The sequence below is a fragment of the Euprymna scolopes genome, chromosome 11 (assembly GCF_053919585.1).
Source record: "Euprymna scolopes isolate OS-2025 chromosome 11, ASM5391958v1, whole genome shotgun sequence".
Lineage (NCBI taxonomy): Eukaryota > Metazoa > Mollusca > Cephalopoda > Sepiida > Sepiolidae > Euprymna > Euprymna scolopes.
In genome coordinates, this window is record NC_136492.1 from 6,592,100 (window position 1) to 6,613,030 (window position 20,931).

The following is a 20,931-nucleotide window of genomic DNA, read 5'->3' on the forward strand; positions in this document are numbered from 1 at the left end:
GTTTAAAATGCAAAAGTCAAGTATCGTGGTTCAATTGTGCTCTAAACAGAAACCTTCATTTCAAACGCGCCCCTGTCTTATTAAAGAACCTAAAGTTGATTTTACATGCTAGACCCTTCTGCTTGTGTTGTGATAAAACTTTTAAAATGCATTTGTGATGTAAGGCTGTATCAGTGTGTTAACTTTGGTTAATATTGGACTGTTCCTTCTTTGATCGGATTTTTTCGATTATCAATTTTTGATGCTTATTGGAGACATTCCGATACAAAACCTATCTAAGAACACTGCCAGACACATAAGGTACATCTGTGTAAAAAAAAAAAAAAATCACCCAGCCGTTTCGGAATCCATAGGGAACAAACTAACACACAGAGATAAAGTACCTTTTACATATAAGTCCAGATAGAGCTAAAGACATGCCTAAGTTTATAAAGCAAGAGTTAATATTCCATGTCTGCCTGGGTTTCATCTAATATTTCAAAATGATTGACATAGGTACATTTGTGTGAAAATTTTTTAAGAATTTGCCCAGCCGTTTTGGAACCCATAGGGAACAAAGTCACGCACTCACACACAGATAAAGTACCGTTTATATATAATTAGGGATATAGACATGCCTTAGTTTATAAAGCTAGAGATAATATTCCATGTCTGCCTGAGTTTTGTCTAATATCTCAAAACCATTGACCGCAACCAATTTACTTTTGCAGGATTGGCTTTGAAATATCTTATCTGAATCCTGCCCATCCATAGGAAATTATTGTGTTTACTCCAAATAATGTAATTATCTTTGCTGTGTTAGATTAGGTGTGTAAAGTCCATAGATTTATCTAATTATCCGGAACTAATATTTCTATGCCCAACTCTCTCTCCACACACACACACATACACACACACACACACACACACACACACACACACACACACACACACATTCTTGGTATTTAACTTGGCGTTATATATGCTTGCATAAATGGTGATGCTGTTGCCTCAAAGCATGCGGAGCACTTGGTGCAAGATTGCTTCCTCAAGCGGAAAGAGAAAGAAGAAAGCAAACTGCTTGAAGAATCGGATTCATTTTATTGCAAATAAATTCAGTGTTGCCCGGGGGGTTCTAGTTTGCGAAATTGTTTAGTACCAACATTCTGAGTTTACCTTTTTTCTTTCTCTTTTTCTGCATTTCAAAGTTTTACTAGTGGGACCTGTGAAAATTCCACAGCGCCATTTTTCATGTGTAATATATTGCTGTTGGGCATTCTGTAGACGTTTAGTGTGAATAGAGTCCGTTTTGTTGAAACTGTAAAATTATTTATCTAAGTAATCTGGTTAATGTAGTGTCAGAATATATCTGGTTATTATGGTTTATCTCCAATATACTTATAGGAATCTATGACATATTTGCATTGTATTGACGCTCGGCACAAACGGAAATCCCACGGTATAATTTTATCATTTTTAAGCAGAACAGATACTACCCTTGGATCTTAGCCAGAAGACTAAGAAGGTATACTTTAGTTTCATGTACGACCCAAAAGCAATATAATTTATTTTTATTTAATTTTTTTTTTTTTTTACATTGAGTCTTTGGTGATCGGGAGATCCTATTTATTAAAAATAAGGATAAAAGATGATAACACACTACGAACATAAAATTATCATATCTACATACTAATGTAATGTTCGTAGTGTGTTATCACTTTCTATCCTCCTTTTTAATAAATAGGATCTCCCGATCAAATAATTTATAAACTGAAAACTGTGACACATGTATGTACGTTAAAGGTACTACAGTATTAATATATAGATTCTAAAGTTACTTGTGATTATCGTATCTCTCTTTAACGTTTAATGCAGTTTCACCATGCTTATTTCAGAATTCTATTATTATGTTATTACAATGTTTATAAACTTAGCCATTTGCTATCCTATAGACAATAATTTTTTTTTTTACAAGAGAGTCACCACGTATAAGGGTTAAAGAGTAGACAGTTGTCACCGAGATAACAGCATAATAATCGTTAGTGATGAAAACTGGGTATAATTTGATAATTGAAGGGGAGGGCTCAACAAGAACTTGTTTAAGTCTGACTTGAAGACGACCATATTATAGTCAGGTGGTAAGCAGGCCAGCAAAATAGAGTTCCACATGCAAGCAGTGCTAGGAAAAAGATTTTGTTTATGGAATTCGCATTTAGATTTAGATAAAGAGTGGGGGTAATTATTGGTAGTGGTTGTAGTTAGATGACTGTATTCTGTGAAAGTTTGGCAAGGAGAGACGATAGATTGAGGCTCAGACGAGCATTTGCCACGAAAATAACACTAGAACAGTGAAAGGCTTGGAATGTCTTTTCTGTGGACAAGAGGTTGCATGAAAGAAAAAGGTTATCCTTGCTAGATTTTGAAGCTGGTTTTGAATTTTGTCAAGGCAGGATAGGGTGCTCCGAACAGCTCCTGCGCAGACGTGACAAGGGTACTCCATTTTAGGACTGACAATCTGGCTCTTATACAGGTTGGGAGTGAGATACCTTCTGGAGTGATAGAATGATCCAATCATGATGAATATATAATTTTGTTCTTTTTTCCTTTTTCATTTGTGTGTATATATATATATATATATATATATATATATATATATATATATATATATATATAAATATACACACACACACACACACATATATATATATACACACACACACACACATATATATATATATATATACACACACGCACACACACACACACACACATATATATGTATATATATATATATATATATATATATATATATATATATATATATATATATATATATTTAAATATTTTTGCGGGGTACAACATTTTATTATGGCTATGTAAAGACTAAATTTAAACTTGTTCGAAAACATTATTTAAGATTGTGAAATTAAAAAAATAAAAATGAATATGTCAGCTGACCGGTTTCGAAGCTCGCTCAACAGAGCTAAAATCGAGCTTAATTACGTTTTAAAAAGAAAAGGGGGGGAACAATGAATCGGAGATGAAAAATTAGGGGGGAACATATGTATAAAAAAGAGGGGGGGGATGGATTAATTATTAAATAGAAACTAGATTAAGCCCTAAGAGATTCTCTTTTTGTTTGCAAAGAGAAGATCTCAGGGTCTTAATATATATAGTTTCTAGAATTTTAAGATGATAAAGAGAGTGCGATTTACTAAGGATGGAAAAAAAGTCCGCACTAAAATTCAAAGCGCAAATACGATTATTTATAAGGTGCTCTCCTATAGATGAGCCATGGGTATTGTTCAAAACGTCCGAAGGTAGGTAGTTTCCATTTCGAATTTTGGATGGAACATGTTGTTTTACCCTATTATCTAATCTTTGAGACGTCCGCCCGACGTAGCGCACACCGCAGCTACATTTAAATAAATAAATAATAGAATTGTTATGGTTAGGGGGGAAGAACGTCTTTACAAATTGAGGACAAAATGGGTTTACAAGAAAAAACAACACGGGTATTTGATGCAAAGTAACATTGTTGTACGACAGAAGAAATTTGCTTGACAAATCTTTCACTAATATTACCTAGCCAAGGTAGGCATAGGTGGATAGGGCATTTGTCGACAGATGCCTGTTTAATTTTATTGAAATTAGAAATTTTATTTTTAATAGTTGATTCCACGATTTGCAATGGAAAACCATTATTGCAAAGAGTCTTGGTAATAAATTTGACTTCATCATTTAATGTGTGTGTATATATATATATATATATATATATATATATATATATATATATATATATATATACACACACAAAAGCATGTGGACCAGATCTCATCCCGGCTGTGCTATTAAAAAAATGCTCTGCCGAGGTTGCTCCAGTTCTGTCCAAACTTTACAATAAATGCCTTAACGAATCTTGTTTTCCCGACTGCTGGAAAACCGCCTCTGTGGTACCAGTCTTCAAGAATTCTTGTGAAAGAACTGACCCACTAAATTATCGCCCCATTAGCCTCCTCCCGCTTTTCGCCAAAATATTTGAGTCCTTAGTTAATCAAGCCCTAGTCCAGCACCTAACAGCTGCTAAACTCCTGACTGACAAACAATATGGATTCAGGCAAGCCCGTTCAACAGCAGATATCTTAACTGTAGTTTCTGAACGTATATACCGTTCATTGGATAAAACAGGGGAGGGTAGAGCGGTAGCCCTTGATATATCTAAGGCTTTTGACAGGGTATGGCACGATGGTCTTCTAAGGAAAATTAGATCATATGGAATCACTGGAAGAATTCATAATGTAATTAAATCCTTCTTAAGTAATAGAAAAATCAAAGTTGTCCTTGACGGACATACATCCAAACAATATGACATAAATGCGGGAGTACCTCAGGGGACTATCCTTGGACCTCTATTATTCCTGATATTCATAAACGACCTCCCTGATAATATTGTTTCGGAGATGGGTATATTTGCCGATGACACCACTCTCTATAACAGATATGAGGGGAAAACAAATGAACACATATCCAAGGCAATGGCAGAAACACTAGAGGACGACCTCCAATCCGTAGTGGAATGGGGACAAAAATGGTTGGTCACATTCAATGCTGCTAAGACTAAGCTTGTTTCCTTCAATAACTACAAGAAACCTTCTCTACCACCAATAGCAATGGCCAAGAACACATTGCCTGAAAGTACTTCTTTTAAACTCCTCGGCCTAACGTTTACAGGGAATATGAACTGGAATAGATACATTGAGAGCATTGCCAAGGCTGCTGCAAGGAAGGTTGGCTCCCTCTACCGTGCTAGAAAACTACTTACGCCTGCCAGTATCCTATACCTCTATAAGGCAACCATTCGCCCATGTATGGAGTACTGTTGTCACATCTGGGCTGGTGCATCTGCTGCTTGTCTCTCGCTCCTGGACAGGGTTAAAAAAAGAGTCACCAACATGATAGGTCCTGAACTGTCATCTAGGCTTCAACCTCTGTCCCATCGACGAGATGTTGCATCCCTCTGCCTGTTCTACAAATACTTTAATGGTGAATGCTCTGACGAACTGCAAACACTTGTACCTCCCCGACGTAACTACCCCCGACAAACCCGACAAGCTACTAAATCTCATCCCTTTACAGTAGAGATCCCTAGGTGCAAGAAAGCCTTTTACTCCAATAGTTTCTTGCCCAGAACTGTGGGTCTTTGGAACTCCCTTCCGGGATTCTGCTTTCCCAACTGCAATGATATGCAGAAGTTTAAGTGTAATGTTAACAAACATCTTTCTACTCTTCTCCCCTCATAATGACCCCGCTAATTAATTCCCTAATAGTAGCCCCCTGCTTCAAAGTGGCACTGTGCCTTGTTTGGGGTGAAAATTGAATAAAAAAAAAAAAAAAATATATATATATATATATATATATATATATACATATACACACACACACACACACATATATATATGGCACAATCACATTGACACACCAGTTCTCGTCAGATCACCGAAGTTAAGCAACATTGAGCCTGGCGAATATCAGATGGGTGACCATTTAGGAAGGCAAAGTGCTGTATGTACTGCGTTGAGTCATAGAAATTTCCAGTATTGGTATCTGGAGGCACATTAATTCACTAGGAGAGATGCACCCCCCGCTTCGTCAGACATGCATCTAGGAGAAGAAAACGCTGACGTAAAAACCTGTGGTCTACTGTATAGTCTGTCCTGTGGCAGTCGTCTGCACTGACAAAGGTTAGTAGTAATAAGTAAGTAAGTGTGGTTGGTTCTACACAAAGCCTTCACCACTATAAACAAATCATCTGTGTGGATTTCCGAGCAACTTAGTTGTTTTGGTGGAAGATCATACGTCAAAATCGACGGGAAAGTCCATCATATATATTTATATATACATATATATATATATATATATATATATATATATATATATGGATTATTAATACTTATCAAAGACATTCCGATATCTAAAAAATATTGTCAAGTCCATTAACTTAATTATTTGTGTGAAATTTGAAGAAAATTAACCCAGTTTGATGACATATTGGAATACAGAAAAAAAAAATACTGAAAGCATACATGTTGCGACTTGACTCACAGAAATTATTCATCATTTTTGATGAGAGAATCTATGTATATGTATATATATATATATATATATATATATATATATAGCTATGTATATATATATATATATATAGCTATGTATATATATATATATATATAGCTATGTATATATATATATATATAGTTAGCTATATATATATATATATATATATATATATATATATAGTTAGCTATATATATATATATATATATATATATATATATATATATATAGTTTTTAGCCTGACATTATCTACAAAGATGAAATATGTAAGCTTCTGTGTAGCTTAGTTGTCATAAATATATTTTACTGTATATATGTGGGAGAAAAATAAAGTTTTTTGCTGATCCGTATAAGTCTTGAACTTTAAAAGTTTCTTCTTTTTTCCTTTTTCATATATATATATGTGTGTGTGTGTGTGTGTGTGTGTGTGTGTGTGTGTGTGTGTATTTAAAATTTTTAGCCTGACATTATCTACGAGGATGAAACTTAGAAGCTTTTGTGTAGAATAATTGTCATAAATATATTTTCATATCTTCCTAAGTATGTGGAAAGTCATGAGATAAAGGTGGTGTTTGAATAACACTGCTGAGGAGCCATGTTTGAATATACTGCTCTGTTTTTAAATCTCTGAAACAGTTTTTCATGGTAAATAACTGATGATCCCCACAATAATATTAAGACTATCATAAATTCTTTCAATGCAAACTAATGCAGTGATTGCAAAAGATTGGGTCACTTACAACAAGAAAGGAATTTTCAAATGGAGAACTTGGGATTAAAAGTGTTTTTCTCTTTAGCATGTAGTTTTAAAGGTTGAAAGATTTCCAAGAAATATTTTTAACTTGAAAGCCAATCTGTACACTGTATGTTCTTGTGTATAAGTCGATATGTATTTTAAAACCAAAAATTGCGCCATTTTAGGTATTACCTGTGTATAAGTCGACTGTAGATTCTAAACAAGTTAAATGGTCTGTCTTATGACTTTTTTTTGCACAGATAATTTCCTTATTGGTGTTTTTTTTTTTTGTAAGACATATTATAAATTGTTTCTCAGCATCCATGAATGATAATATGTACATTTATGTGAGTGTGGTCTATTTGATTTTCATATATAAAACCAACCCGCTGCACACTTACATGCAACGGACGCAAATGTTGCTACTCAGACATTCTGATTAATGACATGTTGTAGATTCCAGGTACAGTTGCTGTTTTTAGACATAATTTATGTCACGTACCATGATAACGTAAACGCATACACTGCACGAGCCGTAATATACCGTAATACTGTGAACGCATGTGTTAAGTGCCATTAAGTGGTTCCATTAAATTGTTAAAACTTGTTGAACTTAAGGGAGAGCGACATATCGTAAATACTACATTTTCTAACCTACTAAAAATAACGTCATATCATCACTGAATACATCATATCAAACTTAGGCCTATAGCCACGTCTAGAGAGTGAACATTGCAAGAGCTATTTCAACTATTATTAAGCCTCCCACTGAAAAACTGTGCATGCGCATACATGCTGGCAAACATACTGCAGTGCTGTTTTGGAAGCAGTGTGATTAATTACTTGAATATACCGATTGCACAAACAAAATGGCGTTTTCTATGTTATAATCAAGTGCTGAGTTGCTTTTTGACAACATTTCCAAAAACATTACCTATGTATAAGTCGACGCTCAAAAAATAACCTTAGAATCATCTACCAGAAATTCGACTTATACACAAGTATATACGGTGTATAAAAAAATACTACTTGATCAACTTACATGATTTTTGGAATATGGCATTTTGGTCCGTGAAGGATATCTAGCATATGGTTAACCTACTGCTATCTACTGCTAATGATATAAAATTAAGTCAGTTGAATTCTCAACTTTCGTCAAAGACCAAATTGTATAATTTTAGGTATTACCTGTGTATAAGTCGACTGTAGATTCTAGACAAATTAAATGGTCTGTCTCATGGCTCTTTCTTGCACAGATAATTTCTTTTTTGGTGATTTTTTTTGTGAGACATATAATAAATTGTTTCTCGGCATCCACAAACGCAAGTGTGGTCTATTCGATTTTCATATTTAGAACCAACCCGCTGCATACTTACATGCAACGGACGCAAATGTTGTTAATCAGACATTCTGATCAATAACATGCTGTAAATTCCAGGTGCAGTTAATGTTTTTAGATATAATTTATGTCACGTACCATAATAACGTAAACGCATACATTGCATGAGCCGTAATATACTGTAATAATGTGAATGCATGCATTAAGTGCAGTGGGGTTCGGAAAGATTGCAATTAATTACTAGGTTTATCGTTATATACCAGGAGCATCAAACAAAATGGCGTTTTCTATGTTATGATCGAGTGCCGAGCTTTTCCAACATTTTCACATTTCCAAAAACATTGCCTACGTATAAGTCGACCCCCAAAAAGTAACCTTAAAATCGTCTCCCAAAAATTAGACTTATACACAAGAATATTAAAAAACTAGACTTATACACAAGAATATAAAGAAACGTTTGCAGATCAAGAGCAAAGATTTTTCTTGTGTGGATACGAAAATTTGTACGCAGGAATTCTAATAGATCCAACAATTTTATGGAATGATTTCAGTTTCTGATTGGTTGCTAGCAGAATGTGGCTCCATTTGATTGGTTGGTTCCTATCACCAGTGTCGATGAATAGAACCCCCCAATTTTCTTTAATCATACCATTATATTATATAAAAAATATTGCAACACATGTTAGAGAAGATCCAAAAAACATGGTACCGTCAGTTTCAAATCCAAACAAAGTGGTCGCCTGTGTCATACTTTCTGCAGCCTCTGTTTGTATCTGTCATATATATATATACTAGCAGGGGTACCCGGCGTTGCTCGGATGTTTCGAGGTGTGTGCGGTTTTGAGTAAATCAAAACAAAAGAATAAAAAAAAATCGTTGCCCGGGTGTTTGTTTCCGGGGTGGGGATTGTTTAAAAAAAAAAAAGTGATGTTAGGTAAGTAGGAAGGATCAAACCCGGAGTATTGGGGCGAAGTTGGAAAATTAAGTGTGAAAAAAAAAAAAACATGCGATGTTAACAACTCGGCCACCAAGAAAATCCATTTTAGGTGTTTATGAAAAAAAAAAAAGACTACGGTAGGTCAGCGCGAATGTGAAAATATAATGTGAATTGTCCGGCATGCTAACCACTATGCCACGGAGCACTGCAACTGAGTTTAGTGATTTTAAGTAACTTAACATGAAAGAAGTGAACGGTTGTATTAAATTAAATTTTGAATAGAAAAAGGTACACATTCTATAATGAAAAAGATTAGAAACTTCCCATAAGAATTTCCTATCAGAGTTTTAAAACATTGACCTGACAGGAATATGGGTGGAGTGTGGACAATACTTATGAGACTGTCATGCTGATAATTCACAGCAAAAAATAACTATAAATAATAATAGAAGGGAGAATTGGCTTTCCTATTTGTATAAAGCTCTTGGATACACAATGTTTGATGTTCTACCCTCTGGTGCTAATATATATAGATTGTGTGGAGAACCTACCCGTGAACATCCTACATAAAACTGTCCGTGACTAAAGCAAGAAGAAGCTAAGTTCAGATCAACCACTGCCAAGGTTTGTCCTTGCGACTTATTTATTGTCATGGAAAAACATAATTTTATTGGGAACTGAAGCCTTTTAAATGGAATTGTTGAATCTGATGGAATAATTGGTATTCTAGGAAGAAATGTCAATTCGCCTGTAGCTACACCAGTCAATATGACTGCTTCTATCACATGAGGTTGCATTCGTGTTACACATAATCTTGTTCCATTGCATAGTCATGGAGCATCAAGGTTTCTGAGTAACACAATTGGACATCCAGATTTCAGTTTTAATTTGTGTGGTGGCATACCAGGTAATTGCAAGGAATTTAAAAATTCTGTAGGGTACTGTACAGCATGATCATTATCTACAGTAGAATCTAGAGAAGTGTAAATTTGTTCCTCACCTGGAATTTCATCAAGCAGTTGGTCATTGATGATGTGTACCATATCATTTTTCGGAGCTAAAATTGCTCTTTCTGTTAGCCATTGAGGATTAGTATAATTTGCAGCTATATTTGGGTAAACTTTGTTACAAAGTTCTGCGAGTGAGGAAACAATTGATCCAATACTTGAAGTAATTACAATTTTACCATGTTTGTCTGTTGGAATTTTGCCATCTCCAATTTGTAGAAGTATGGAAGCAAATTTATCAGCCAATGGGTCACTATTAAGATGGACATGCATGTTTGTAGATAAGGTTACAGTCTTGATGTACTTCCACAAATATGACAATTTAATGCAAGCATCGAGCTCATCAGCAGGACTTCCACGTGGAACAATAGGAAGCATTTGTCGGAAGTCACCAGATAATAAAAGTGTGATGCCACCCATGACAACATCACGTGACTTGAGATCACGCAATGTTTTATCTAGAGCTTCAAATGCTTTTTTATGTGCCATTGTACATTCATCCCATATGATCAAGGAACAATTCTGTAAAATTTTAGCTGAATCTGATCCTCGTTTTATATGGCAAATTGGAATAGAATCTTTTATTAATGATAATGGCAATTTGAATGTGGAGTGAGCTGTTCTACCACCAGGAAGAAGGGTTGCTGCAATACCTGATGATGCCACAGCTACAGCTATTTTTCCTTCTGACCTTACTTTTGCAAGAATTAACTTAGTAACAAATGTCTTTCCTGTTCCTCCTGGTGCATTAAGGAATATAAGGCCACCTTGCTGATCTTCAACAGTATTAACTACAGTTCGAAAAACATGAATTTGCTCACTATTTAGTTTTGCAATACCGTCCCGAACAATTGATGCTTGCTCATGTGGTTGATAGCTAATTTCACGTGTCCAAGCAGTAACAATAGGATGTGTATTAGATCTATCAGGTGAGGTAAGACCCAAATCTGTCAGTGTTTTACCATTCATCTTATATGTAATATCTTCAATATGAACCAGAGCAGTATTGAAGATTTTGTCTGTAAAAGTTATACCAGCCCCAGGATGTTGATTGCGTTCCCTAAGGAAATCTTCACTTAATGCTTCTTTGTGTGTATGCCAAAGTCGTGTTGGATAAGATACTGCACAGGTAGTTAACATAATAGCAAACAAATGTCTCAAATTATGTGCCAAGGCAGATGTAGATGCTTCCTGTAATGTAGCATCCCAGTGGTTATCATCATCAAGCAGTCCATGTGCAGCACATGCATCTCTGAATGTTAGCCAAGTATGGGGAACATGGTAGCCATTTTATCATTGCCATAGCGAGAGATAATGTTGTCGCCAAAGCATTGTCTGAGAAGTTCCATGGTGTCTCTCACCATATGTGCCATTGCCCCATCTTGTTGGAACCATAATCCAGGCCTATTTTGAATTGCTGTGCACAGAAAATCTGTAATCATAGTCCGGTATCTTTCTCTAGTAACAGTGACAGCATTTTCTGTCTTCATCTTCAAAGAATAAGGTCCAATAATCTCGTCTGTTACTGCACACCATACAGTACACTTTATGGGATGCAACTGCTTTTGATGAATTGCCCTTTGATTTTTAGAGCCCCAAAATCTGTGATTTGTTTGTTAACAAATCCATTCAAATGAAAATGACTTCATCTGACATAATCAACTTTTGCAGAAAATTGGGGTAATTTCGGACAAGTCCTCTCATTTGGACTGCATATTGAACCCTTGTTTGAAAATCTTCAGGCTTCAAGTGTTGAACAAGCTGCACTGCATAGTGAAAATGCCGTCGATAAGCTCGTGGAGTCAAAACAATTGAGCCCTGATTTTGGCAAAACAATTTCACAACTTACGTACATTGTTTAAGCAATACTTATCCATAATTAATTTTCAAAAATATTATCTGTAACATATCTGAAATAGAGAAAAAAATAATGATTAATGGTAAAATGACAAACATTTTTAATCCTTCAGTCACTTTTTAGACACCCTATATATATATATATATATATATATATATATATATATATATATATATAACTACTTAATTTACTCACATAAAATTAATATACAAAATTATAGATTTATGCGTAAACTTTAAGTATTTACTTCAAAAGTGCTCAATACATAGGTAGAGCCAGTTAGTAATTTATAAAATATATATGGCGATTAAGCTACACTGAATATTCCGCGTTTCATCCACTCTAGGATTCTTCAGGCTTATGCACGAATTCTGTGGTTGTTTATCGTTTTTATATGCTCCTCTTCTATTGAGATTTTAGTTAGCCAATCAGCTCTCTAGTATCCACCGTGCCCTTCCTATCAGCCAATGGGCATGCATTTATCGGACAAAGGATCTGTTTTAAAACTAGGTTAGTGTTTTGTTTTTTTTATTGTTAGTTCATATATAAATATATATGTGTGTACATACATATATGCACATATAAACAACCACAGAATTCGCGCAGAAGCCTGAAGAGTCCTAGAGTGGATGAAACGCGGAATATTCAGTGTAGCTTAATCGCCATATATATTTTATAAATTACTATATATATATATCTATATATCTATATATATATATATATATATATATATATATATATATATAGTGATTCAATGAAATTAAAAAACCTTTATTCAAATCAAGGATTTTTTATTATTCTAAGTAAGACAAAGAATACTTTAGAAATTTCTAAAGTATTCTTGAATGAATCAGTGGATAATTATATTTAAACAAAAACTATATATATATATATATATATATATATATATATGATGAAAATAATGGAAATAGTATTCCAATAAAATAGAGAAATAAAAAGGAACAAACCGTATTATGTGTTCATCAACGTTTCGTCTTTATTTCGAGACTTCCTCTGGATGAATGAGATTAAGAAAGAAAAAATACCAGTACAAAATATTTGAAAATGTTTCACGTGCAAAGTGTGACGCAGTTCTATTTCAGAGAAAACGGAAAAAGGCGTTGGAAATTCAAAAAGGAGGGGTGGGGGGCTTGCGCTGTTAAAGAGAGGGAAATTTTAGTGACGTCATATAGTCGTTAATGTAATTTTAAAAGATATGAATGCAGTTAATATTCTTACTGGAAAGAAATATATCCGTTGAAATTCAAATATAGGTGTGTAACAGAAATGAAATAAGTGTTTTTTTTTGTTATGTAATTTATTGATTGTATTAATTATTACAGCGGGTGTTTCAATGGTGTGAGAAGGTTGACCTGTGTCTACAGTTAAATTATGTTCTTTTAATAAAAGTTTACTTATTAATGGCGCTATATTGTAGAAACCTGCACGTTGTTTAATTGTGCTTGAAATTGCGATAAGCGCAGATTCAAGAAGTCTCCGGCGCGGTTTATTTGAAATAAATTTAACTACTTTTGCTTGTTTAAAGTCAAAGGTGTGATTATGTTGCAATGAATGAGAGAATAATGCACTTAGAGAATTGCTATTTTTATATCTCTTTTATGTTTACTGAGTCTTTTTTTTCTAATTTACGCTGGGTTTCACCAACGTATTTATGATGGCAATTTTGGCAAGGAATAGTGTATATACCTCCATTGGAAACTGGTTTGTTTTGGAGATGTTTCGTAGTTTTTAATATTTGTCTTATGGATAGTGATGTGGTTTGTACGATAGGAATTTCTAGTTTGTTTAGTGTGTTACAGATTATTGTATTATTGGTGTGTGTAGGTAAAAGAAGACGTTTGTTTATGAGAGAAAGGTCTGGTGTATATGATTTTTTATTATTGATCCTGGAAAATATTTGTGTGGCTTTTCTCTTAGCATTCAATATGAAATATGTCGGATATTGCAAGGTTTTCAAAAAAAAAAATATATATATACTTTTTTATTTATTTTTATTATTTTATAATATATATATATATATACATATATATATATATATATATATATATATATATATATATATATATATATATATATGAAAATTGCAAAGAAAATTATAGCAGATATTAATCAAAAAGGTAGTCACGTTATATAAAAATAAAATAAATTAAAGTCATTTACATAAATGAAAAACGAAAAGAAAAGGAGAGAATAATTAAAAATAAATATTGTATGTATGTGTGTGTGAGTGTGTATATATATATATATATATATAATATATATATATATATATATATATATATATATATATTTCTTTTTTACTTTTACTTTTTGTTCTGATCATATAATAAAGTTATATCTAACTTTTATTCCTCATCTTTTATATATACTGTTGTGAAGGAACATAACTGGCTATACACCGGTTACAAACTGTATATATATATTGGACTGTTTGGCAGACAGCGGCAGACAGCGGCAGACAAGCAGTCGCAGTAAGACGGATAGTCTTACGTGTTGATTATCAGACTTTCTTCCCCATACTTGTTACTATGTACTTCTATTTACCTTAGGCGAGCAGCCTTACGTTTCTGTATTATAAATAAACCCCATTACACATACCACTCGGTGTAACTCACGTTTGTCTTTATTTCCTAAGTATTTAGGAATATAACATATACATACATATATATATATTTCCTGATCTACATCAATGATCTCCCAAAACACATACTTAAATCATTCGTTGACATCTATGCTGATGTCACGACCATCTACGGCAAAACATCAAAGGCCGTAAATGACAAAGTTCTCTCTGATTCTCTCTCCTCTGATCTTGAGTGCATGGTACAGTGGAGGAAGAGGTGGCTCGTTACCTTTAATGCATCTAAAACCAAGCTCCTATCTTTACATCATCAACGCTCTGATCCCCATCTGGCATCAATTGAAATGGATGGCTCTCGTCTAGGGGAGGCCCCATGTTTTGACAAGCTTCTGTGCTTGACTTTACTCCTGATTTGAAATGGAGCATGTACATCAAGTTTGTTGCCAAGTTTGCTGGAATAATGGTGGGATCCTTCTACCGCTCCAGAAGATATCTCACTACTGATGCAATTCTCTATCTATATAAAAGCCAAGTACGCCCAAGGATGGAATACTGCTGCCATATCTGGACAGGAGATGCTAAAAACAGCCTATCCTGCCTTGACAGAGTACAAAATAGACTTCGTGGCTTAGTGGGGGATGCCCTTTTCTCTTCCCTGCAACCTCTCTCCTACAGAAGAGACGTTGTGAGCCTATTGTTTTATCGTTATTTCCATGGCAGGTGCTTGTCTGAGCTCCAATCCCTGGTCCCCCCTCGCCAATCTTTCACGATAAACACCCGTCTAGCTGAAAATACTGTCAAAAATTTTCCCCACTCTTTATCTCTGCCTAAATCAAAACATAGATTCCATGAACAAAGCTTCTTTCTTAGAACTGCACGCCTGTGGAACTCTCTACCGCTTGCCTGTTTCCCTCCTGACTTCAACATGGATGTCTTCAAGTCCAACATAAACAAATTCCTGATGAACCGCCCCCTTAAGTAATGACACTTTATCAAATCTCCAATACTAATGAATACTGCAACACTATCCCATTGATTACTGTACACAAAATAACCCTTATCCCCGAGTGGCTTCAGGGCCTTGATAAGTGGTGATCTTCATGTAAAAAAAAACAAAAAAGAAAACTGTCCACTGTTTTGGGGAAAGAATTCCAGCAAAGTGCTCGACTATAAAGGAGAACATTTTTTAATATAAGAACTTAATATTTATTTATTTAAAACTGTAGAAAAACATTCGTACCGTCGGTTTCAAACCTAACATAAGGAGTTGCAGCTAATGGTAAATAATGTTAGACTCTTGGTACAGAAAAAATGGCTGATGGGAGCCTAACTTTATTTACTATTAACTGGTCCCCCTTATATTAGGCTTGAAACCGACAGTACCAATGTTTTTCTGACCTTATCTGCAGTTTTAAAATATATATATATATATTATAACTTACTACCTTGCTCTACCTATGTATTGAGCACTGTTGAAGTAAATACTGAAACTTTATTCATAAACTTATATTTTCGTATATTAATTTATGTGATTAAATGAAGTAGTCATATATATATATATATATATATATATATATATATATATATATATATATATATATATATATATATATATATATTCTTTTTCTTTCTAGAGATTCTTTCTTCATATCTGAGTTGTAATCCAAAATGTCTAGAATTGTTTGCTCGAAATTTATGGCCTGGGTGGACCAGTTGGGGTAATGAGGTAAGTCTAATCTTTCCTTCATTTTTTCTTTTTTTTTAAATTATTTTTTCGTTTTTTATTTTTTATTTTGTTTTGTTATTTTTTTTTCATTCCAGAATTATCTTTAACCCGCACCCCCACCCAATTAGAATTTGATAGATTAAGTCTGCGATGTCGTTTTCTATGCGTGGATTTCAAATTTGAATGTTTACATCCATTTCTTTTTTTGTTGTTTTTTGCTTTTTAAAATCTCAATTAAAAAAAGTCTCTTGCTAAATATATAATATCAAGCTGAATGTGTGTCTGGTCACGAATAGGCTCCTATATGGTTGACTATTTTAAAAAACTGATTACATATAATGATAGAAGATGTATCGAGACACAGGAATGGGTATGTTTAATCTGACAGAACGGTGGTTCATTAAAATTGTGGGGTCTGCGTTCGCGACTGGTCCACAAAGTATGAAAATAAAAAATTTAAAAATTAAAAAAAAAAACGTTTATAAGGGTTTTTGATATAGATGTACATAATAATACTTTGAAAAGTATGTTTTAACTTTAATAGGGATGGTATAATGAAATTGTGAGGTCTGCATTCGCGCCTGGCCTCCATAGAATGGAAATAGGCACAAACTTTAATAAAGACTTTTCATATCTATCTGCGTAAGTATACTTTGATAATTATGTTTCTGTTTGAAGAAATATGGTATAATAAAATTATGGGGTGTTCGTTCGCACCTGACCTCCATAGAATGGAAATATGTCACAAAGTTTAACAAGTTTTTTTTAATATAGATCCACAGAATGTTGTGATAAGTGTTTCAGTGTGAACAGGTATGGTATAATAAATTATGGGGTTTATCTATTTTATTTTTACTTTCATCATATTTTGCTTTGGTTTTGATACCCCCAAATTCGAAGCTATCTCTTTACAACCCTTCCTTTTCATAACCTATCATACTTTCATAAATCAGAGTCCATTTTCTGTAGACTGTTTTTGAACACAGTCAACGACGGGTACTTTTGCTAGTATATATATATATATATATATATATATATATATATATATATAAATAAAGTAAATGAGAAATGGGAACTGTTTTCTTTCTATTTTTGTTACATTTTTTGGGGGTTTTTTTCCGGTCTTTTAGAAGTCAATGAGATAACATTAAAAAATGACCCAATTATTTTTTTGTTAGAAAAATATCGTAAGTCTTCTTGAAATAACGAAACGATAATTGATTATTTGGAGAAAGGCGTTTATTTGTTTAAAACTCATATACATCATATTAAAATTTTAAAATCATATTAAAATCCCACTGACATAATTTTATATAATATATATATATACATATATATATATAGCCGTATATATATATATATATATACACCGTGTAACCCGGATATAATAAACTTCCTATTAGTTCCTTACAGCGCTCTTATGTACAGGTTATACTGTAAATTAACACAGGCTCTAATTTGGGACCTGAGAAAATCTGTCTTATATAAGGTTTTCTTATGTTCAAAACTCTTATATCAGGGGTACACTGTATATATATGGCGACATAAGATCATTTCTCCACATGTGTTTTGAATTCAAGTATTATTATTTTGGATGAACGAAGCACAAACATATGACTAAGTTCAGCATCCCCCCCCCCCATTTAGCCCCAAAAGTTCTCAGTGGTGAAAATGAACAAATAGTGCAGTTTTGGGCCCTAGCATATGTAAATTTGAATTCTGCACCATGCAAAAAAAGAAATGACTAAGTCCATTATTCCCCCCCCCTCACCATTTAGCCCCAAAAGTCCCCAAGGCCTTAACATATTTAAATTTGAGTTCAGCACCATGCAAAACTGTTAAATAGATATACACAGAAAATTTTGGACAAATATGGTAAAAGTGACCCGAAAATGGAGTGCTTTTATTAGCCCTTAAAGAACCCCTGGGGCATACCCAAGAATTATCGTGAAGTATAGACAAACAAAATTATATAGAAATCAGTTAGCTGCAACTTTTGAGAGAGTTTTATAAAAATCCAAGGCATCCATTTTTTATTTAATAAGCACAAAAGTGTCAATTTTATCCATTTTAACCCAAAAGGCCCCAGGGGGGGGGGGGGTAACCGGAGTTTTCCCGGCAAATCCGTTCTGTTACTTTTTACTCATATCATGTTTAATGTTTGGGCAAAATTTTTTAAATTCCAAGGCATAATTATTGAGAAAAGTGCGAACAGACGAACGGACAAACGGACAAGAGTGAATTTACTGGTCCACCCTTCTTTGGTTGGGGGGGGGGGGACCAAAAAATTTTTTTTGAAAGCTAGAAGAATCAACCTTTGCCTATGGAGTAAGTATATTTCAGATAAGATCTCGTTTTTGTTACTCTGTCCAAGTTTGACACAAAACCAATCTACAAAAAAAAAAATGGTGAATAGGAACTTTTCAGTCTGTTGTGGAATGAAGCCGTAAATGGTTGGTAACATTTGATGCTACTAAGACTAAGCTTCTTTCCTTCAACAACATTATGGAATGTGCTCTAAGGAACTCCTAGCACTTGTGCCCCCTTGGCATACATACACCCGACTAATCTGACAAACGGCAAATTCTCACCCCTTCACTGTTGAGATATCTAGATGCCAGAAAGCCTTCTACTCTAATAATTTCTTTCCTTAGACTGCTAGAGTTTGGAATTCCTTCCCTGTTTCCTGCTTCCTTGACTGTGCTAACCTGCAGAAGTTTAAATGTAATGTGAGCAGACATCTCGCTGCTCAACTCCCCACAATCTTCTTTTAGACATGATTCTAATAGTAACCCCATTATGTTTCAAGTGGCAATATCTCCTGTTTGGGTTAAAAAAGAGTAAAAAAAAAAAAAAAAATAGATGTAACTTTTGCCCCCCCCCCAAAAAAAAAAAACATCTGAAATAGTAGGCCATCTCCCTCTTTTTTGTTTTTCTCTGAGTCGAATGGAATGTATAGAATTGTTCTGTGTTCAGTCGAACAGACTACGCAAAAAAAACAAAAAAACTTGTAACTCTCTACACAGATTAATAACCAAAGATAGAATAGGCCAAGGTAGCATCAAAACAGATACTTCATCTTATTCCTAATCAAGAATCCTGCTTCACTGGATATTTCTTTCTCTCCCACCACAAGAAATGTGACACAAGGGTAGGTAAGTGAGATAAACAAATCAGCACTCCCGATGAGGTGGAACACTCTGAGCTGCAAAAAACGTGTCGGAGCAGGCCTGTCGGCATTCCCTGGTTGGGGAACCTAAGGTGAATAGCAATAAACTAACCCCTTCTTGAAGAGAGAAAGCAAAGCCTGGGTAGGTGGACCTCCTAGAACTGCACAGTAATGGCATTATATCGCCTATCAAAAGGGGAAAAGTCATTATAAGAATGGTCGAGACTGTTGATGTTGGAGTTTACCGTGGTAAAAATCCTGGCTGTGTTGACTTCACAAAAAAAACTTGTAAACGTCTACATGAATGATAAGCAGATAAGACGCAAGCAATACCAATCAATAACAAGATCGAATACTGATATCGATTTTAGATTTAGGTTTTGTGAACAGGTTCAATATTTGTGCAAATACAAAGCTGAAATTATTGATTGATACTAAGGATTTTTTTTTGTTTTGGTTTTTTTACACGGTGGTCACCACTTATCAAGGCCCGGAAGCCACTCAGGGATAAGGGTTATTGCAAGTACAGTACGTTAGTGTGGATATTTGATGAAGTGTTTACTTAAGGGGGCGGTTCATTAGGAATTTGTTAACGTTGGACTTGAAGACATCCAAGTTGTAGTCAGGTGGGAAGCAGGCAGATGGAACAGAGTTCCATAGGCGTGCAGTTCTAAGAAAGAAGCTTTGTTCATGGAATCCACGTTTTGATTTAGGCACAGATAAAGAGTGGGGGAAATGTTTCACAGTGGATTCAGCTAGACGGGTGTTTTTCATGAAAGATTGGCGAGGGGGGATCAGAGATTGGAGTTCAGACGAGCACCTGCCAAACACCCATGCCGTAACAGATAAATCGCCAAATAAAATTCAGTTTTAAGTGACACTCTTCTGGAGGTTGAAGGTTCAATCCTCAGTGCAGACGATACTAAGAATACATATTTAAATTATTCAGACTATAGTTCTCATCTTGAGTGTTATTTTCACCACGTTTTGGTCGATGTGACCTTAGTCTTTCTTAAGGTGGATCTTGTCAAACTCAGAAATCTTTCTGTCCACAAGAACCCGTGGTTCATTGGATGAAGTAATTGGTAAACTGATTGATGACTAGATCGAATATTGGTATCGATTTTAGGTTTGATATTTCTGCAAATAAAAATCTGAACATATTGATCAGCATGTCCGCATACATCAGCCAATAAAATAGTTTTCGCAACAGTTTAAGTGGCAAGCTGGTTTCAGAAAATGGCTATCTAATCTCTTGACTCAATGGTGAAAATCAGGATATAATGATACTAAACCTTGTGTCTAGAATCCTTGTTCCAATTTTTGATCAAAAGCGATTGCATGATTTTGATGCCAGAAAATATTTAAGGCTTAAGCTTAATGGTTCTTAAGAAGAAATTCAAATTCAGGAAATCTTGCTTAGTTAGTGTCTAATAATCATGGATCAAATTTAATGAAAATCTG

General features: G+C 34.3%; 1 protein-coding gene across 1 annotated transcript in view; it reads left to right on the forward strand.

Moving 5' to 3' along the window:
• Positions 1-20,931, forward strand: part of LOC145287758 (N(6)-adenine-specific methyltransferase METTL4-like) — a 769,319-nt gene that overhangs the window by 465,606 nt on the left and 282,782 nt on the right. Inside the window, exon 8 of the mRNA XM_080135539.1 lies at positions 16,207-16,298. Coding sequence (XP_079991665.1) covers positions 16,207-16,298 — 92 coding nt within the window. The remainder of the gene's footprint in view (positions 1-16,206; positions 16,299-20,931) is intronic.